This window comes from Monodelphis domestica, chromosome 7, assembly GCF_027887165.1.
Source record: "Monodelphis domestica isolate mMonDom1 chromosome 7, mMonDom1.pri, whole genome shotgun sequence".
NCBI classification, from domain to species: Eukaryota; Metazoa; Chordata; class Mammalia; order Didelphimorphia; family Didelphidae; genus Monodelphis; species Monodelphis domestica.
This window is the reverse complement of record NC_077233.1, coordinates 232,444,214-232,465,280: the sequence shown is the minus strand read 5'-3', so window position 1 is coordinate 232,465,280 and position 21,067 is coordinate 232,444,214. Positions and strand designations below refer to the sequence as shown.

Genomic DNA, 21,067 nt, shown 5'->3' with positions numbered 1-21,067 from the left:
AACCCATGTATATCTTCTTTTGCAAAGGGGGTGTGCCTCTTTTACTCAATTAAGTGTATGTTGGTATCTGGTCACATCCCTCCTCTGCTCAAAAATTTTCAGTGGCCATTAATGCCTACCAAGGAAGGTCTAGGCTCTCTTGTCTGGTGTTAAGAATACCAACGATTGGACACTAATATCTTTCTGGTCTTATATCATGTATCTGTGCCATATTTCAACAAAACTGCAGTACTCTCTGCCCCAATCCCCTGAAAATCCCCTGCATTTCCTCCTCAGAAGGGCTTTGCTGGTATTGTCCTCTCAGTGTGGACAGGGCTCTGTATCTTCTATCAGTATCTCTTTAAAAACCCAATTCAGGGACAGCTGGATGGCACAGTAGATAAAGTGCAAGGCCTGGAGATGGGAGGAGGTCCTGGGCTCAAATCTGGTCTCAGCCACTTCCTACTTCTGTGACTGAGCAAGTTACTTAACCCTGCTTGCCTATCCCCACCCCCACCCTTCTGTCTTACAATTGTTACTAAGTCAGAAAATTTAGGAGAAAAAACCCAACCTAATTCCTGACCTGTGCCTTGGGGTCATGGGCAGAGAGATGAGAAGGATCTCAAAGATCAGCTAGCACGACTCCCTCATTTTATATATAAGGAAACCAAGGTTCAGAGAGGAGAAATGTGCATAACTAAGCTAGATATGATAGATCCATCGCTCTTTCCAGGGCACTGCACCAACTCCCTAGACCCTGCTCCCCATGACCTCACAAAGAACTGATTGGCAAAACTCCAGTGCCCTTACTGCCCACTGTAGATTCAGTTATCTTTGTTCACATCTCATCCCTCTGCCATCCTTTAAGGTCCATGGAGGCAGGGATTATTTTACCTGAACTTTGTAACATTTCTCCTAGTGTTTAGCACAGTATACTGCATTGAGGTGGCACTTGTGTGAAAGGCCAGGAAAAAAAATTTCAGGTGAATTGGCAAAGTTGAATCCATAACTGATCTCCTGAATTATCGAGAGATTCTGTACTTAAAAAAGATCCCACCCCCCAGATATTTTTCTGTTCTTCCCTACAAGTGTATGCTTCTTTAAATAGAACTACCATGCTAATTCTATAAGTTATAATACCCCCGTATGTATGAGTGCTGTCAGAACCACAAAGGATCCTTTTGAGGATTTTCCATTCCTCCCTTTCTATCCTGAAGAGAGAAAAAGAGATGAAATTTCCACTCCCACTTCTCACCTATAGATTCTGAATTTCCAAAAACATACATTTCTATTTATGCATTTTTAAAAAAATGCACAAATTCCTAGAAACATCTTCTCAGTGATCAAAGCTGGAATGCCTTTGGTTCACCAAATCATAAGCAAGGGTCATTCTCTACCTTTGAAGGTCGGCCAAATGTTTGATTATCACTGTTTCATACCATTCATTCCTTCAAAAAATTTTTGCCTATACTGTATGTTGGAAGGGTGAACTGTAGTTTAGACTCATGAGATCTTTGTTTTAATTTTGGCCCAAATAATGGTTGTTGGAAAGCTTGTTGACACTTTTACCTACTTCCTTTTCCCTTCCTTATTCATGAAATGAGCATATCTTGCCCTTGCTTAGAGGAGATTTTTGTATTTAGGCCTCTCAAAATTGTTGGTGCCCCTGTGTGTGTAAGTGAACTTTTTTCATCCCCTCCCCGCCAACAAAAAAAATGTTTTTCAGAAGTTAAGAAGCTCATAAAGCTCATAACAATCTCATAGCAGTTCCACTGATTGAGGTGGCCAGTAAACACTGGGCATGTAATAGACAACAGCCTTCTTCTGGGGGCCAGATAGCAGTTCTGGCTCAACTAGCCCTGTGGCCAAGATGGACAAGAAAAGAAAAAGTCCCCAAACAGTTTCCAATGGAAGACAGATAACAAAAATCAAGTCTCATCATTCTGGAAATGAAGCCAAAAGGCAATATGACTGAAGACTACAAAATCTCCCATACAAAAAGCCTGTGCAGCTAAATTGTGAATACCCAAATGGTTCCCTCCATACCCCCCTGCCCTGAAGCAGGCAGTGATAGGACAAATAAAAAACCACAAATTAACAGAACTCTTAAAGCTGAGCAGGGTTTTGGTTAAACCAATTTACATTGTACATTATGAGACCCAAAGAACTGAAATAACTTGACCAAATGCCCTTTTCGTTAATACAGAGGGCAGGAAAAAACCAGAGACAAGGACACAGTCAGGTTGAGAATGTAACTGGAGCAAAAAAGACAAACTCCTAGAAGAGATTGCCAAGAGGGGTCCCTTGACAGAAGCTCCAGGTCTAAAGATGAAACCATGGGGGCTGGATAAGCCCCATGTTCTTCTCTGAACCACTCATCCACAGAGAGATTGCTCAATCACAAAAGTCAAATTCTGTGTCCTTTGGGGGTAGGGGAATTGTGTGTACATGTAGGTGTCTCTAAAGCCTGGATCTTTTCTTAGTCAACAAAGGCTCAGACTCTACTAAGATATAGGCCAAGGCCTTTTCATACCTAGACTGAATCAGCTGCTGAAAGACTTACCATGCCTGGGCCTTTCGGGTCCTGCATGACTTTCCTACCTGCCGTTGTCAATGTCTTCTTTTTCTTCTTTGGAGCAGGTTCTTCAGCAGGGGGTGGTTCTGTCTGTATCTTAGATTTCTTCCCTTTCTTTTCAATGTTCCTAGGGCTGCTGGGCAGTGGGATATGTTCTGCAGGTTCAGCCTTGGTCTTTTTATTTTTGTGGCCTTTCTTTCTGTAGCTGCCAATGGCACTGGAATCCTCTATGTGGGCCTCATCAGTGGGCAGGTTATCAGTTCTATCCTCTTCATCCTCCTCCTCCTCCCTATAAGTCTTTTTCTTCTTCTTTTTCTTCTTTTTGGCACCAGAGTCTCTGAGATTGCTGGGCTCCTGCTTCTCCTCTATCTGTCCCTGCTCTATGGGCTCACCTTCCTTTCCTTCTTCCTCCTCCATAGGGTCAGGAAGGGCCTCTTTGGGCTCCTGCTCCCCAGATCTCTCCTGATCTGATCTTTTATCCTTCTTCTGCTTTTTATGTTTCCTGACAAAGTCCTCTTCCAGTTCCATCCCTACCCCTGCCTCTGCTCCTGGGGAGTAAGAGGATGTCAAGTCCAGGGATGGCTTTGTCTTCTTTCTCTTCTCTTGGCATGGGAGCTCGGAAGGATTTGGAAGCAGTTCCTTCATGCTCTGATGCTTCTTCAGGGATCTGATTGTGTCCTTGGGTTCTGCCTCTTCACTTTCCTCATGGGGGGCTCTATCTAGGTTCTCTGATTCTTGGACTTTCTTCTTCTTCTTCTTCTTTTTCTTTTTCAGCAGGGATATTTCTTGAACCATGTCTGAGGAGGCCACACTATTCTGAGATGGCTTTGTTTTGACAAGGGGTTCCATATCCAAGGCATCTTCTTCTACCGCCCTGGCCTTCTTCTTTTTCTTCTTCTCTCTCGTTTCCTTGCCAGAGTCCAATTTGTTTGCCTTGGCAATCATTGCTGAAAAAGGAAATCATGCAAGTTACCTCACAAGGTCTTTCTGTATAACATTTAAAAAATAAACTCTTTGCCTTACATCTTGGAATTGATACTAAGTATTCGTTCCAAAGTGGAAGGGCCACAAGAGCTAGGTATCTGGGGTTAAGTGCCTTGCCCAGGGTAATGCTGCTAGGAAGTGTCTGAGGTCACATTTGAACCCAGGACCTCCTGTCTCCATGTCTGGCTCTCTACCCACTGAGCCATCTAGCTGCCCCATTCCATAGCATTTTTATTCATGTCAGTAAATAATGATGTCCTTATCTCTCAAACCCTAATTTTTAAAAATAGCTTACTTCTTTCAATTAAGCATTAAAAAAAATTTAATCCAGTCTTCCCTCATGGGCAAATTAAAATGCAATAAATAAAGCCCAATAAAGCTATTATGTAGTCTGGCAAAACAGATTCCCACGATTAGCCATGTCCAAAAATGTATTATCTCTTTCTATATTTCAGTTAATCACCTCTCTATCAGGAGGCAAGTGGCACATTTTGGATTCATCAACTTAAAAGTTTTCAAGTATCATTACATTAAAAAAAAAAATAAAAGCATTTTCATTGCCTTCCAGAGCTAAATGAGTTAGACAGGGTTGTCCAGAGCCTGAAAATTATTTCCTATGAGAAGCCTACCCAGACTTCTAAAAATAATAATTTCAATGAATTCAAATAACATGTCAAAAACAATATGCAAAGCATTGTGCTAGGTTTTGAGGATAAAACATGCACAAAGGAAAGTCAATAGAAATGAATTATCCAAATTAACCCAGATTGAATTACTTGCCAGCTCTAGGGAGAGGGATAGGAGTGAGGCAAATAATTTGGATCATAAAACTTTGGAAAACTTATTTGGAAATTTACTATTATATGTAATTGACAAAGTAAATTATCTTTATAAAAAAGAATAAAATCCTCTGAGAGGTCAAAAAAGATCCATCCCAATTAATAAATGGACAAGAGATATGAGTAAACAATTTTTGGATGAAGAAATCAATATCATATATAGGTATATGAAAAAAATGTTCTAAATCACTACTAGTTAGAGAAAATGCAAATCAAAACAACTCTGAGATATCACCTCACACCTAAAATGATAAAAAGACAAAATGACAAATGTTGGAGGGGTTATGAAAAAATGGGAACACCAATATACTGTTGGTGAACTGCAAACTGATCTAACCTTTATGGAGAGTAATCTGGATTTATGCCCAGAGAATTACAAAACTGTGTGTTCCCTTAAACCTAAAATATCATTGCTGGGTCTGTTTCCCAAGATCAGGGAAAAAGGAAAAGAATCTATGTGTTCCAAGATATTTATAGCAGCTCCCTTTGTGGTGGCAAATACCTGAAAACTGAGGGAATGCCCATCAATTGGGGAATGACTAGAAAAATTGTGACATATGATTGTGATTGAATACTATTGTGCTATAAGAAATGATAAGTAGACTTGCAAAGAATTATATAAAATAGTGAACCATGAAACAAATAGAATCAAGAGAACATAATAACAGACACAGAATTAATATTTGAAGAATAACTTGTGAATATCCACCTCCAGCGAATGAACTGAAAAACAAACATAAAATATACAATCTCTCTTTTTGTCAGGTAATATTTCCTGTGGTCCTGGGGCAGAACAGAAGGACTGAGATGTCTGGGAATACATTCTATTAAAGATATATATATATAATAATGTTTTGCATGATAACCCAGATTGAGTGGCCTGTCAGCACTGGAAGGGGGGAAAAGAAGAGATGGAGATGTTTGATCATATAACTTGGGGAAACTTGTGTGGAAATTTATTATATGTAATTGGTAAAAAAAAAAAATTAAAATAAAACCTAAAGCGTATAACAGAAGAAAGGAAAAAAAGAAAGTAATTAAAACAGGTTTTAGCATCAGAGGGCAACTAGGTGACACAACAGACAGAAGGCAGAATCTAGAGTTAGTGAACTCTGAGTTCAACTCTAGCCTCAGTCACTCAGTAGCTGTGTGATCCTGGGAAAATCACCTGACTACCTGACTCCCTTTCCTCAGCTATAAAATACAGATAATAATAAAATCTACCTCCCAAGGTTCTTGTGAGGATTAAATGAGGTAATATTTGTAAAATGATTGCTATATATTTCAATGAGGAGGGATTTGTTATCACTTTAGCTCTTGCCTTTTACACTATCACTGGAAGATGAGATTAGTACTAAAAAAAGGGATTCATTCTCTGGATAGTCCTTAGGTGATGGAAGGAGGGAGGGAAGAAAAAAAGTAGAACTGAAGGGGGGTATCTTAGATTGCTTTCTTGACAATTGGGGAATGGCTGAAAAAATGCTGGTATAGGAATGTAATGGATTATTATTGGACTGTTAAGAAATGATAAACAAAATTATTTCAGAGAATCCTAGGTAGTATTAATTAATACTGAATGGTGATGGAGACCAGGTATAGACAACATATATATTTTTCACTATGGCCCTATACAGATTTGTTTTGCTTAACAAAGTTTATCTCTACAAATGTTTTTCCTCCTTTTTCTTTCTCTTGGTTTTCACTAAGGAAGTTGGGATAGGGAAGGATCAGCAAAAGTGATGGTAAAAAAGGGGTCCACTATAACATATTTTAAAGTGCATATAAGGGAACAAAAATTTAGAAGGAAACACAGACAAGCATGGCAGTCCTAGAAAGTAATATGTAATATTTATTAAATACTTCTTAAAAAGCCAAACACTGTAAGATGGATACCTATAGTCTCACTTAGAATCCTTTTGTATGTTCTGTTGTGTGGATGGAAATACTTTTTTTGCATTTACATTAAGAATAAAAAGCATTTTAAGGCATTAATAAAACATTATAGTAACAATGAAAAGAAATTATGATACTTGGATCAGGATGGTGGCATAAACTTAATCTGAACCTTGAAGGAAAATCAGGATTCTAAGAGAGAAATGTGTTCCAAGAACATTTGAAGGCAAGAGAAGAAGGAAGTGAAATTCTGATTTCACTGAAGAACTGATAAGTCACTTAGGCTGAAATTTAGAGTGTATGAAGAGGGGTGTTATGAAAAGTTTGGGAAAAGAAGTTGGAGCTGGGTAGCAGAAGGTATCCAATGCTAAGTTAAGAGAGAAGTTTGCATTTTATCCTAAAGGCAATAAGGAGGCACTGAAGATTTCTGAGCAGGTATGGTTAAATCTAAGCATTATTTTGCTGTGTGGGTGACAAGAGGATTATAGAGGAGGAAAGACTAGAAACAAGGAGATTAATGAGAAGGCTATATTGTAATAGACTAGTAAATGATGAAGGTCTGCATTAGAGTAAGGGAGCTGAGTGGAAAGGAGACAGATGCTCAAGGAGGGAGCATCTGGACCACTTGGCAACTGACTGGATATGGCCAACAAGAGAGAAAGCTATGTAAAGGATGACTCCAATACTGCATCCCTAAGTTTACTGAAAGTCTAGTGGTGCCTTCTACCAATTCAGGACTGGAGAAAAACGGGTTAGATGTATAGATCTGGGATTCACATGGGTAGATGATATTGAACCTAACAGAGAGCTAACACATGATCTCAGAGACAGAGGAAATCACTTCTTCATAAATTTCAGAAACTTTCCATTCCTTGTAGGTTAAAATATAAACTCTGTTTTATATTTACAGCCTTTCCCAATTAGTCTCTAGCCTTCCTCTGCAGGGTGATTAAAAATTACTTTCCATCAAGTATTTGATTCAACAGGTCTACAGCTGTTCTTCTCTAAGTTTCAGAGGTCTGCCTCCCTTCTCTACCCTTCCCTGCAACCCCCACAATGGTCTATAATGTGCCTTGAAACTCCTAGCTCTCTTCAAGGTTCAAATCAAGTGCTACTTCTTCACAAGTCCTTTCCTGATTCCCTCAGCTCTTAGCCTCCCCCTTCTCTGGACTGGGAATAGCTATGAATAAATATGGTGCTTACCTCTTAAAGATACCTGAAGGCAGATACTGACTCACTTTTGTATCTGCACCCCTTAATACAGTATCTATTATAGAATAGATGCTTAAATGCTGGTTATGAAGAGGAAGAAAAAGGTTAAAAATGACTCAGGAAACACTTTCACTTAATGAAGCAAAATTGGACTCTGAGCTCTTTGAGAGCAGGAACTATCTTTTTATTCCCAGCTGCTTAGCACGATGCCTGGCACATAGTAGGTGCTTAATACATGTCTACTGACTGATTAAAAATAATCAAAAGATAGGTCATAAAATCCTTGGGGCAGTCATAAAAACTGCAGATTCAAACACTATAGAATTACAGGTATTTCAGCTTTCCCACAGGTTATTCTCAATACCAGGAATGCATGCACTTCCTTCTCGAATCCCTCCCTTTCATCAATGCTCATTTCAATTATCATTTCCAACGAGTTTCTTCAAAAATCTAATGGCTCTTTATTTTTATTTATAAATTCTTACACCCGTACCAGAGTTGAAGTGCTCTCCTCCCTCTACATAACCTCTAGGAAGGGAGGAACTGTTTCATTGTTTTGGGCCTCAAGGCCTAGGACACTGTACTTATTTAATAAACTCCTGTTGACTGATAAATGACTTATAATTTGGAAGGGTTGTGGAGGCCATTTAGACCAACCTGCTCATTTTACAAATTCGGAACCCGAGAGTATGAGAGTTTAAGTGATTTTTTCCAAGGTTGCATTCGTAGTAAGTAGAAGCGGTGGAGAAATCTTTTTTGTCCAAGGCATCACGTCCCTGCCCCCAAGAGGGCTGGGATTCGTTATGTCTCTATCCCCAGCGCTTCTAGCAGATAAGTGCTTTAACAAATACTTCCTGAATGAACGGATTTAGCAATTAGGATATCGCCTGATCTCGGGGTGCAGTCTCAGTGGAGTCGTGAGGTCGGAAGCCAGGCTACAGGAGTTGAAAAGTGTACGGGAGGTGAGGAAAGGCAAGCAAAGGAGGATGGGCAATGCTTTTAAAGAGTGTGATTGAGAAGACCTAGGACAGCCGCTTGAGAGGTTGGCTGGAGGATTAATAGATTAGGGTGCAAAAGGGGATCTCCTCTCCTATACTCTGTTCACCCCCATCCTTTCTCCCAGGCTCACCTTACATCCCCGCTCTCCCGACTCCACGTGTATACCAGATCTTACGTATCCCGGAAGTAAAAGCCTCACACTCGAAAAAGGTAACCTAGTCTGGGGTTCTTCCGGGTTATGGGTCTCAGTCCTAGGTCGTTGCTTGGTAACCGCGTCCATGGCTGGGAAGGCCAGCCGTAAAGAAAAACCCGCCGTTTCCCAACAGGGAAATGTAAATACACCGGAACGGGACGTCGCGGAATCCGGGGTGGCCGCCACCCGGGCAGTCTCTGGGAGGGCTGTCTCCTTGGGGGCCATCCAGGAGACCTTGCCTACCTCGTCTCCGATCTCTCCATTGCCTCTGTCGTCTCCGGGAGCCGTGCAGTCGGTTGAGGGCACTGGCGTTACTGAGGCGGCTACGTCCTTGAAGACTCCATCTGAGCCGGAAAAGAATCTCTGGGAGCAGATCTGCGAGGGTAGGAGCCACGAAACTAGGCGGGAGGAGGGCGGGGCAATCAGTGCGGAGTTCTAAAGAGGAGCCAGAGGAATAGAGGCGGAACCAATGTGGAAGAGGTGGTGCAAGGGGGTGTGACAGATGGCCCCGACGGAAGCAGTCAAGGTGGGGGCGGGGCTAAAGGCTTGTACTGGGGCTGGACATTTATTTAGTAGTTTACTCTGTGCCCAGGCACTAAGTTGTGCTAAATTACTTAGATGCTAAGTGCTGAGGGTACCAAGAAAGGGAAGAACCTAGTTCCTTCTCTCCAGTTTCAACTCTTCATGGGGAGGCAACGTGCAAATAGCTATATACATAAAATATAGCAATAGTGTTGAGGGGTGGTGATCTCTGAGGGAAGGTACTAACAGAGGGAGAAACAGGGAAAGACCTCTTGCAATCAGTGAATCATGAAAATATGAATGAGTGAATGATTGAAAAACCATGTGTTAAGACCTTACTGTGTGCAAAACACTTTGCTAAGTGCTGGAGATACAAATGGAATAGCTAGATGTCTATAACCTCAGGTAAAGGGAGGACAGTTTATTAAACAAGACAAAACAAGAAAATCACCCTTACCCTCCAGGAATTTAAGTCTTAGAAGAGGTTGGAAATAGAAAATACTTATACCCCACGAGCTAGAAAAGACCTTTTGTTATTATTTCAGTTGTGGCTGAGTCCTTATAACTCCATTTGGTGTTATCTTGGCAAAGATGTTGGAGTAGTTTGCCATTTCCTTCACCAGCTCATTTTACATACGAGGAAACTGAGACAAACATGCCCAGGCTCACACAGCTAGTGTCAGGCTTGATTTGAACTCTGGAAGATCTGTCTTCCTGACTCCAAACTTGACATTCTATCCACCTACCTGCCTTTGAGTAGACCTTAGAGACCATCTAGTCTAACTTTTTTTTTTTATAGATGAGGAAGCTAAAACCCAGGCCCTAGAGAGCTGAGAGACTAACCCATAAGCATACAGATAATATTAGTAAATGGCAGAGCTGGGATTTGACTTTAGTCATTGAACTCCAAGTCTAGGACTGTAACTGTGAAAATGTGGTTTGCCAAAACTGAATTGTTTTTGTTTTGTAAAGTTTTCGGCCAAACTGTAAAGATAATTTTTAGTGTCTTGATTTAAAATCTAAAATTAAGTGGTCGCCATGGAAGAATTCCCAAATATGAAAATACCCAAGTCAGTTGGGTTTTATGGAGATTTTAATTAATATAAATGAAGGAAATAAGGGAAGGAGAGAGAGAGAGAGAGAAAGAGAAAATAGTAGAAAGCCCAAGGGAGAGAGAGTCAGTCTTTATCACTCACCACAAGATCATCTTCAAGCAAACTCCAAAACTCTGAATTCCAACTCCAACTAACTTCCAATCCAAAAATTCCCTTCAACTCAATAAGTCCCTTACTTTTAAAAGAAATTTTCTCTTATGTCACCTCTAAATTTTCACGTCTACTAATCACAGTAGACACTTTTTCCCAGGACTGCCTTTAGTTCTCATCTTTTTTTGTTCTCACCTTCTCTGGTTAGATTAAATCTACTGAGTACTTCACACCTCTTTTGTTAAGCTTGCCTTTTGTAAGTTGCTTGACCTTTTAGGTATTAATTTAACCTTTATAGGTACTGAGCACCTTTTTGTATTAGATCTAAAAATAGACCTAGCTTAAGGTTTTAGCTTCACTATAAGTATGAGTCAGGGACTTTTCAATGTTCAATCAGGAGTTTTCAACTTTATCTTCCCCTAAGGCACTGTCTGAGTAGGATGGAGTAATTTTAAAAATTCTCAATACATTCCTGACCAAGTACCTCCATTGTTAAAAATGGAGAATAGCTTAATCAAATCTTCTGAAGTAGAGTCTGAGCAGTTTTAAGATTCACAGGACTCTTTGCACTGTATCACATTTACTATTTCTGGAGAAAAGTTCAGAAGTTCTTCAGCCTATAGGTCATGTTAGGACCAAAGACTTCAGACTACCTGCGCTTAACACCATTACTTTTATTGCTATCATTTTAAAGATCCATATCTATTAAAGGAATTAAATTTAGGGGTTTGACTAAATATGTGAGAGTTCTAAAATAAATCAGGGTACAGAAGATGTCTAACCTATCACACTAAATATTGCTCTAGTACTTGGCTCAGCCCAGCAGGACTTGTTAACTCTCAACCAGAAGACTGGGTATTCCACCCACACATCCTCCTCCAAGAGAGGAAGGCCTCTCTGGAATAAATCTCTCCAGAAGCCAGTAAAGGAAGGCCAGCTACTTACTCACCCAACTGAAGCTCCAAAGGAGAAGATCCAGGAGTAGTCCAGAGTCCCAGGTTAAAGTCTCAGGCTACAGTCCCAGTCTAAGATCTTCCAGCAGACGGAAGACTCCTAGCTAAAGACTTTCAGGACTTTTATAGTCACCTCCTGTCCCTTCCCTTCTTCACAGGAGCCAATCACAGATTCAAATTGCCTAGTACTGCCCAGGGGGTCAGTATCTGTGGGATCCATACCTCATCCTCTGAAATTGTCAACTCTTATCAAAGGATTCATAAGTTTCTGATTGATTGGGTTAAAAGGGTAGAGCTCTCCAAGTTACTTGATAACAAAGTAGGGGCTAAGTAAGTGTTAACTGAAAATAGACAAAGAATAAAATTCCCCTTTCACATCTATGATTTCATTTGAGTTTCATTTGGAGCTCCTTATCTGGAAACTCTACTCATGCACATCAGGTAGCTCCCCCCCACCTCCCTCCATGTTTCTTTCTCTCTTTGTTTCAGTCTTTTCCTTTCCCTCTCCTCTCCTGTCTCGCCTTTCCCCCTCTCTCTTTCTTTTCTCATCACTTTTTTCCTTCTTTACCCTTTCTCTACCTTTCCCCACTTTCTCTCCCTCTCTTTCCCCTTCTAAAAATTAGGCAAAAATACAAACTTTTTGAATATGATGTTTGTTAGAATAGATGCTTATCCAAGTACAATTCCAGACCTAAGTTCAACTTTTCTACTATGTTTCTTGACCTGAGCATAGAGACTTGAACAGTGATCCTGCAAGTTGAGCTTTTTTTTCAGAGTGGCTACTGTAGGAGTCTCTAGGTTCCTAAGTAAGTGTTGGTTACACCATGGAGGTAGCTTTATACATACTAAAGAGAATATATTTGAGGAGAAGATGATGGATCAGTAGGAACTGATGCTAGAAATGTGGGACTTTGATGGAGTTGCTCAGAAAGTGCAGAAACTCCATATGGATGGTGAGGAAGGTGTATGGTATCTGGTGGCTCAGTGCATAGGATGATCCTGAATGGATTCTTCTGCTTGGCACTTCTGCTTTGGAGGCTGAGATTCTCCCACTCCTCTGGCCAGAGATTGGAACTTTGTTAGGAGTGAGCTAGATTTCTTTGGAGCAGACTTAGAGTGGTACGCTAGACAGTTCCCCTATCCCATTCCTACATTTCCCTCTTTACTATTTCTACCCTACTGTAATAAAGCTACTAAAACTGCTAACAGCCTTGTGACTTAAGAGTTAATTTTATAAAAGGTGACCAGAATAATTCTTTTTAACAAATAAATTTAGTCAAATAATTTTTAACCCGTACAACATTTTCCTATTTTTTTAAAAACCCTAACATTCTGGCATGGAATCAATACTGATTATAGATTCTGAGAGAGGAAAGCTATAAAAAAATTAGGCAATTGAGGTTAAGTGACTTGCCCAGGGTCAGCCAGCTAGGAAGTGTCTGAGGCCAGATTTGAACCTAGATCCTTCCAACTCCAGGCCTGGTGCTCTATCCATGGAGACATCTAGGTGTCCCATATTTTGCTATTTCTATAATCATAGCTTCTTTCTCATGGATCCCTTTTTTCTATTTATCTAGCCATTATCCTTGTTCAGGGATTTAGCACTTTATACCTGGACTATTACAGTAGTTTTCTTGTCTCAAGGGTCTTTCCTCTCCAATCTGTCTTCCATATAGCTGCCAAAATGATTTTCCTAAAGTGTGGATATGACTATGACATCCTTCTACTTAAATTCCAATCGCCTCTAAAATTAAACATCAATTCTTTTTAGTTTTTAAAACCCTCCACATCCTAACCCCAACCTACCTTTCCAGGCTTCTTACGCATTATATCTTTTTAAGTCCATTACAGAATAGATAAACTGATTTTCTTGCTATTCATCATACATGGCATTCTATTTCCTGTCTTGCTGTCTCCCATGAATAGAATGCACTCTCTCAAATCTGCATCTGCAAATCACTGGTTCTTTAAAACTCATCTCCTTTGCCACTTTCTGCATGTAGCTTTTCCTGATTCTGTTCCCCCTCCCTTAACTCTGGGGCCCTCTCCCCAAAGTTGCCTTATATGTATTTTTATCTGTTCTGTACATCTTTCATATATGTTCATATTGTCTTCTCCAATAGCCTATAAACTCCCCGAGGGACAGTTTCAGTTTTGTCTGTCTCCAGTGCCTACTACTTTGCTGACTTTTAGTTAATTGTTCTTGATCAATTGGTATTTTCCCCAGGACTATATACTTTGAACATTAAAAAGGAAAAGAAAAGGTGTTTTTTTTTTTAATCTAAAAATGAATGGTTCTAATGGTATAGAGAATTCCACGTGAGAAAACTTCTGCTAATGCAGATCATTTTGTTCCACTTGGAATGTAGCCTCATGTTCTGGGAGGCTGTGACTTGTAGAATAAAAATCTAATATTTCTTAAAAGTACAATTTGAATTCAAGTTTTTCAAATTCCAGGGCCAACTCTGAGTACTCTTATATTTTTCTTTGACACTCTGTTTCTCTCTTGGAAGCTGGAATCATGGTATAAAAGAATTTAATTCATGGTTTGGTATGACATCCTTATTTTGAGCTTCAGTTTTTTAAAGTTGCTTCTTTTTTTTTAAAGTAGTACTTGTGAACTCTTTGGTAAAATTCCAAAATGAGTTCCCCTTTACCCAGATTAAGTAATGTTATAACTTGCAATAAAGTAGAAGGGGAAATTATCTCAGTGTTCTTGTGACTAAGTTTTCTTGATTGATGATATGTTAAAAACCCATTGATTGAAAGTATTTCCTTGTTCCACACCATAGTCCTTTTCTGTGTTTTCCCATTTTCTTGGTCAGGATGTTCAAGAAAAGGAGCATGATCTAATAGTTGGAACAAAGAATTTGGCAACCAAGTTTTCCATGTTATCTTTCTATCTGTAAGCAACTGATGATGTGATAATGTACTCTGTATATTCAAAGACTTTGCAAAAAAGGGATAAGGATCCCACCTCTAGACAACTGGAATTTAGTTTAGCATGAATCTAGAGTTGATAATTCTAAATCCTCCTTCTTGTAAGTGCCGTGATTCTATAACATTTCTGTAAAAAATAGCTCAGTGACATCACGGAGGCTATAATAATACTGAAGGAACATGAAAGAAACAGTTCTAGAGAATTCCAAACAAAATGAGAGTTAAGGATGTAGTTTGGACCTGAGTTGATCTCTCACCCCCAGGACTGCCTGTGAAAAGGAGAACTCCCAGTGACTCAGGCATGCATCCTGCCTCTGAATACTTCACTCCCACTTCTAATTGCCTCCCTTATTACTCAGAGTATTGTTACCTCCTTTTAGCCCTCAAGAGTTTAAGACTGTGTCCTTTCTTTTGGAAGCAGTGTCCTTTGTTCTTTGTGTCCTCTGATTCCAGTTAAGCCCATGTTTTCTGTAATCTCTTTTAAATATTTTTATTAAATGATTTATAAGAAACTTAATATTAAGCTTCAATATAAGTAATTTGTTTTGCAACTATTTCATTTAAAGTAATTAATTTTAGTTTTTAAAATTTCTTAAAATCTTTTCCTCTCCTTAAACATAGTCCTCTTTGTAATCTGGTTTCCAAAATCATCACTCAACAGAAAGTTCTCTCCAAAGTTACCAGCCATTAGGGGATGCTAGCATCCTCTCTTAGTTCCGATTCATCACTGGGACAAACAAGGTTCTCTAAAATCATTGAAATGTTAACAAAAGGAGGTTTGCTTTACACTAACATAGCAAGGATATGCAACAAGGATAAGGCCTCCATGAGAAATTTTGAAGAATTTCTTCTCTAGGTTTTCTTGACATTGCTCTGTCCTGGTTTTCTTCCTACTTTTCTGATTGATCTTGTTTAGTCTCCTTTACTGGCTTAACATCTAGATCATGCACCCATCCAAGGAAGTTCTAAAAGATTCTCTCATAGGCCCTCTTCTCTTCCACACACTCTCTTTTGGTAACCTCATCAACTCTCCTAAATTTAACTATTACCTCTTTGTAGTGTAAACTTTAAAATTTCACAGACTTATGAATGTTAAAAATTTTACTCCACATTGAGGAATCCTCCAATTCCCTACTTGAAATAATTCCCTACCAGATAGTGAGAACTCTACTTGAATGTGAAAACTCCTTGCTATGGGAGGATCTCTACCCCATCCCTACTTGGGACTGCTTTAGGGGAGAAAACTCTTTGCTATGGGAGGACCTCTATTCCACCCGTACTTAAGACTGCTTTAGGGCAGAAAACTCCTTGCTAAACAAAGAAAGTACTTGGATCCATGCTTATGGTGGGGCAAGGAGTTCTTTGAGCCAGGCCTGTTTTTAGAATTGATACAAGGAGATACTAGGTACCTAAAAGGGTCGGGCAAGTTTTGTCTTAAGAAGATTAGTTGACTCAGCTGTGTTTTCACTGGTTTAGACTTACCTGAGGAGATTAGTCGACTTAGCAGGAATTCAGATGGGCAGTCCTTTGGAAAACATCTACAGTGATTGGTAGATGTAAGGACTTAGGGGAGGTGACATAGGAGAAAAACCCCTATATAAGAAAAAGCAGAATCTCTTGAGAGATATCCTTTTGGAGAAATCCTTTTGGAGGATCTCTGATGAGGATCGCTTGGGAAGAATCTCTTGAGAGAGGCTCTGGAGAAGGGAAGCTCTTGGAGGACAATCTCTAAGGAGGTCTCGCTGGAAGGCTCTCTGGTGAAGTCAGCTGAGATGGAGCTGGCCTGGTGTCACTAGAATCCTTGTTTAGGCAGACCTTGTGGTGAGTGTTAAAAGACTGACTGATTCTCTCTCTTAAGACTCAGGTCTAGGCCATATTGGCTTGAGGCCCTTCATAATTATTTCTTTCCTACTCTTTCTCTCTCTAATTCCTCATTATATAATTAATTAAAAATCTCTATAAAACCCAGTTGACTTGGGTATTTGAATAATTGGGAATATTTCCCTGGCAACCACCTTATATTTGATTTAAAACCTAGACACTGTAGTGAAACATTTTCTGCGGTCAAATTTACTCACCCTCTCTTATATCTATCACAATTTATATCTTCCACCATTTTAACTCACTACAGTTTAAGACCTCAACCATTTTAACTCTAACAGTAGTTGACCAGCCATCTTAACCTTGAACTTCAGTCTTCAATCACCAGAAATTTCAAATGGGATGTCCAGGAGACATCTCAAACTTAACATTTCCAAGACTGAATATATCTTTTCTTCAAAATCCTCTTCCCTTCCAGCCTTCCCTATTTCTATTGAAGGTGTCACCACCCTACATAGCCAATTAATTACCAATCTTGCTGTATTTACCTCCATATTATCTTTAACATCTTACTCCTTCTCTCCAGTTACACAGCCCCATTAACGCACATAAGCCCTTATCACTTTTTATCTAGATTGCTACAACAGCTTCCTAAGTGAGGTCTCTGCCTCATCTCTTACCTCTACAGTTCCTCCTGTACATTGCTATCAAAGTAATTCTCCTTAAACAGGGATCTGACCAAGTAATTTCTTATATTTGGTCAAATCCTGTGGCTTTCTATAACCTCTAGGATCAAATATGAGCTTTTCTGGTCAGCATTTAAGGCCTATATGTTACTGCAACCTGTCTTTTCAGTCTAGTTGGACATTACTCTTCCATACCCCCATTCCTTCCCTCCAAACACTCCCTTCTCCCCCATCTGAAATTCAGCTATACTGGCCTTGTTTCTGTTCTTCACACAATACTCCATCTCCCTTCTCCAGGCCTTTCTACTAGCCATTCCCCAGGCTAGAATGTAGTCCCTGATGATCTCTTCCTCATAGAATCTCTCTATGCAGTTCAAGCATCATCTTTTATAGGGGACTTTTATTAATTCACCTTTCTTCTCTCTAGTTGTAAGTGCCTTTCCTTCCAAATTGGCTTGTATTTAACTATTGTATGAGTTTGTATTTATTCAGTGTATATTTATATTGGTTATATTTATGTATGTACTTAATATCTTCACCATTAGAACAGTGAAGCTTTTTATGAGCAATCATTATTTCATTCTAGCTTAATACTAATAAAAGCTTCTTATTTTATTTTAACTGATAACAGCTTTTCAGTCAACACCTCTAAGTCTTTACCAGGATTCTTTGTCCATTTTTATTCACTTTTCTTCTTTTGTGGTTATAGATCGAATCCTTTTCTTCTAGTTCTCAGTTTGTTTTGCATTATTTTATAAAACTCTTTCCAGCTTTTCTCACATTCTTCCTCAGATTTATTTGGCTTTCTTATTCTCTTCTTCACCAGAGAATATACTAGTTTAGAATTTATTTCTAATATCTTATTAGTCAGTGATGATAGCTGACCTTTCACCAGTAAGGAAGGATGGGGGTGGGGTAGGTGGCACGGAAGGAGTATATCCCTTTCTTCCAATCCCTCCAATAAGAGCAAAAAGGGAGAATTCCACAAGAAACATATAACAATGAGCTTTTGAGCACAATTACATGTGCTTGAATGTAGCCTGGTCTTCCTATTTCTGGTTGCTTTGCACTGCCTTTGTTTCTTTTGTAAACACAGGTCAGAGACTTATGTAGATTATCAGTGTTATTTGTATAAAGTAGAAAAATTCACTTTCTGGACTACTATAAGAAGGGCAAAGTACTTGTTCCCTCTTCTCTGGCCAATATCTTTGGAATGTATTAGATTAGATAAAAGATTACCAATCTTTTCCAATCATTCCTTTCCCCCTCTCACTAGACATGAAGTCTAATTAAGAGATTCCTCTGACATACCTCCTCCTCCTTAAACCAAGAACCATGGCAATTGGCTCTCTTCTGAAGGAAAACTATGGATTCAGTTTTTAATTTATGTTGGGACAAATTATCATTTTTTTTTAATTTATAAAATTCTCTTATGGCTTAGGAAACCCAAAACAGAACTCTCTGGTAAAAATCTGAAACAGAATGCCCATGTTCTCCGACCTAATTTTCTTATTCTGTCTTATATGCCAGATATTGTTTTCTCTCTATTCACAGGAAGGAGATATGCTCACCAGAATACTTTTGCTCAATCAAGCTTTTTTTTAAAGCAAGCTACTATTAGCACTAATTAAAAAGAAATAAAAAATATAACTTTAAAGAATAAAGATCAGCTTTGGAATAAGGAACTCATAGTTGGAAGGGGAGAGGAAGAAAAGGGAATGGGAAAAAGCATATATATTATTTATGTGACCAACTCAAAGAGCCATAGTCTCTTATTTCCCTTCCAAGTGGTATCCACATGTTTAGTTACCTAATCATGACAGTGGTTATAGGTGCTGTGGCTGCAAGCATTTCCCCAACTCTCTTACTCTTCACAAACTCAGAGTGAAAACCAAATGCCAAGCTGAAACTACCAGAATGCAGAAACTCTGTTCAACCCTCCATGTCCATGCACATCCCCATTCTTGTGAAATCTTCACTTCTAGGACAAGGGAAAAACAAAACACTACCATTTGAGCAGCTTCATCTGTAGATAATGGCAAGCTAAAGAATTATGTTCTTTATATAGTCCAGCTGTACTTCAAATTCAGGCATGCACCAGAGAAAGGGCCCAAGTATTACATTATTTTGAGAATGAATGTTTTTTAGTCTTAGGAGTTCTCTCTTGGGTAATCTTGAGTATGAGAGTTCCTGAGTTTAAGTCAGGCATTAGAAACTGTGTGAGATAACAATGATGCTCACCCAAATAAACAATCAGCAGTTAGGAGTAAAAAGAAGCAGTTAATTCCCCATCATGAAAGAGAGCACATTATTTTTTGCTGTTGTTGTCATTGTTGCTTATTTTATTTTATTTTTTATTTTTTGGAATTAATTTATTTAGTCAATTTAGAACATTATTCCTTGGTTACAAGAATCAAATTATTTCCCTCCCTCATCTCCCCCATCCTTCCCACAGCCGACACGCAATTTCATTGGGTATTACTTGTGTCCTTGATCAGAACCTATTTCCATGTTGTTGGTGTTTGCATTAGGATATTCATTTAGAGTCTACATCCACAGTCATATCCCCTCGACCCATGTATTCAAGCAGTTGGTTTTTTTTGGTGTTTCTACTCCCACAGTTTGTCCTCTGCTTGTGGATAGTGTTTTCTCTCATAGATCCTTTCAAATTGTTCAGGATCACTGCATTGACACTAATGGAGAAGTTCATTACATTCTATTGTACCACAGTGTATCAGTCTCTGTGTATAATGTTCTCCTGGTTCTGCTCCTTTACCTCTGCATCAATTCCTAGAGGTCATTCCAGTTCCCATGGAATTCCTCCACTTTATTATTCATTTGAGCACTATAGTATTCCATCACCAACATATACCACAATTTGTTCAGCCATTCTCCGATTGAAGGGCATCCCCTCGTTTTCCAATTTTTTGCCACCACAAAGAGCACAGCTATGAATATTCTTGTTTTTCCTTATTATCTCCTTGGGGTACAAACCCAGCAGTGCTATGACTGGATCAAAGGGCAGACAGTCTTTTAGCATCCTTTGGGCATAGTTCCAAATTGCCCTCCAGAATGGTTGGATCAATTCACAACTCCACCAGCAATGCATTAATGTCTGAACTTGACCACATCCCCTCCAGCATTCATTACTTTCCTTTGCTGTCATGTTAGCCAATCTGCTAGGTGTTAGGTGATATCTCAGAGTTGTTTTGATTTGCATCTCTCTGATTATAAGAGATTTAGAGCATTTTTTCATATGCTTATTAATAGTTTTGATTTCTTTAATTGAAAATTGCCTATTCATGTCCCTTGCCTATTTATCTATTGGAGAATGGCTTAATTTTTTGTACAATAGTTTTAGTTCTTTATAAATTTGAATAATTAGACCATTGTCAGAGGTTTTTGTAATGAAGATTGTTTCCCAATTTGTTGCTTCCCTTCTAATTTTGGTTGCATTAGTTTTGTTTGTACAAAAACTTTAATTTGATGTAGTCAAAATTATTGATTTTACATTTTGTGATTTTTTTCTAGCTCTTGCTTGGTTTTAAAGTCTTTCCCAAAGATCTGACATGCATACTATTCTGTGTTCACCTAATTTGCTTATAGTTTCCTTTATATTCAAGTCATTCACCCATTCTGAGTTTATCTTGGTGTAGGGTGTGAGATGTTGATCCAAACCTAATTTCTCCCATACTGTCTTCCAAATTTCCCAGCAGTTTTTATTAAATAGTGGGTTTTCATCCCAAAAGTTGGGATCTTTGGGCTTGTCATAGACTGTCTTGCTGAGGTCATTTACTCCTAGTCTGTTCCACTGATCCTCCTTTCTGTCTCTTAGCCAGTACCTGTAACTGTGAAAATGTGGTAAGACTGTGAGTTGCCAAAACTGTAAAGGTTTCAGCCAAACTGTAAAGATAATTTTTAGTGTCTTGATTTATATTAAATGTAGCAGTCCACCCCTAGCTATGGGCAAGGGGAACAGTTGGTATGTACACATTGCCTTAGAAGAGAGCATGCTCAGTATTGCACATGGCTGGGAAAGCCTCTGACCCTTGACCCCAGCTTCCCCCAGGTTAGGTGGGAACACAGGTTTCTTTGTGTTCACCTGGTTAAGAGAAACCACACCTATACCTTGTCATTAACCAATGAGAATCATCCCTATGTACTGTATATATTTGCATATCAAAGATTATATTTGGCCCAGCAAGCAGCTCCGCCTCTCTCTCTCTCTCTCTCTCTCTCTCTCTCTCTCTCTCTCTCTCTCTCTCT

At 39.1% G+C, this 21,067-nt stretch overlaps 2 protein-coding genes across 4 annotated transcripts in view; one reads left to right on the top strand and one right to left on the bottom strand.

The window, feature by feature from the left end:
* KNOP1 (lysine rich nucleolar protein 1) overlaps positions 1-21,067 on the bottom strand; it is a 223,623-nt gene that overhangs the window by 14,002 nt on the left and 188,554 nt on the right. The window contains exons 2-3 of the mRNA XM_056806304.1: positions 8,918-9,212; positions 2,543-3,501 (exon numbers count right to left, since the gene is read on the bottom strand). Coding sequence (XP_056662282.1) covers positions 2,543-3,501; positions 8,918-9,212 — 1,254 coding nt within the window. The remainder of the gene's footprint in view (positions 1-2,542; positions 3,502-8,917; positions 9,213-21,067) is intronic.
* IQCK (IQ motif containing K) overlaps positions 8,709-21,067 on the top strand; it is a 202,460-nt gene continuing 190,101 nt past the window's right edge. For 2 of the 3 annotated variants that reach the window (XM_016423865.2, XM_016423863.2), the window contains exon 1: positions 8,709-9,057. In XM_016423865.2, coding sequence (XP_016279351.1) covers positions 8,760-9,057 — 298 coding nt within the window. In that variant the 5' untranslated portion in view covers positions 8,709-8,759. The remainder of the gene's footprint in view (positions 9,058-21,067) is intronic. The other variant, XM_016423864.2, reaches the window with a different exon arrangement.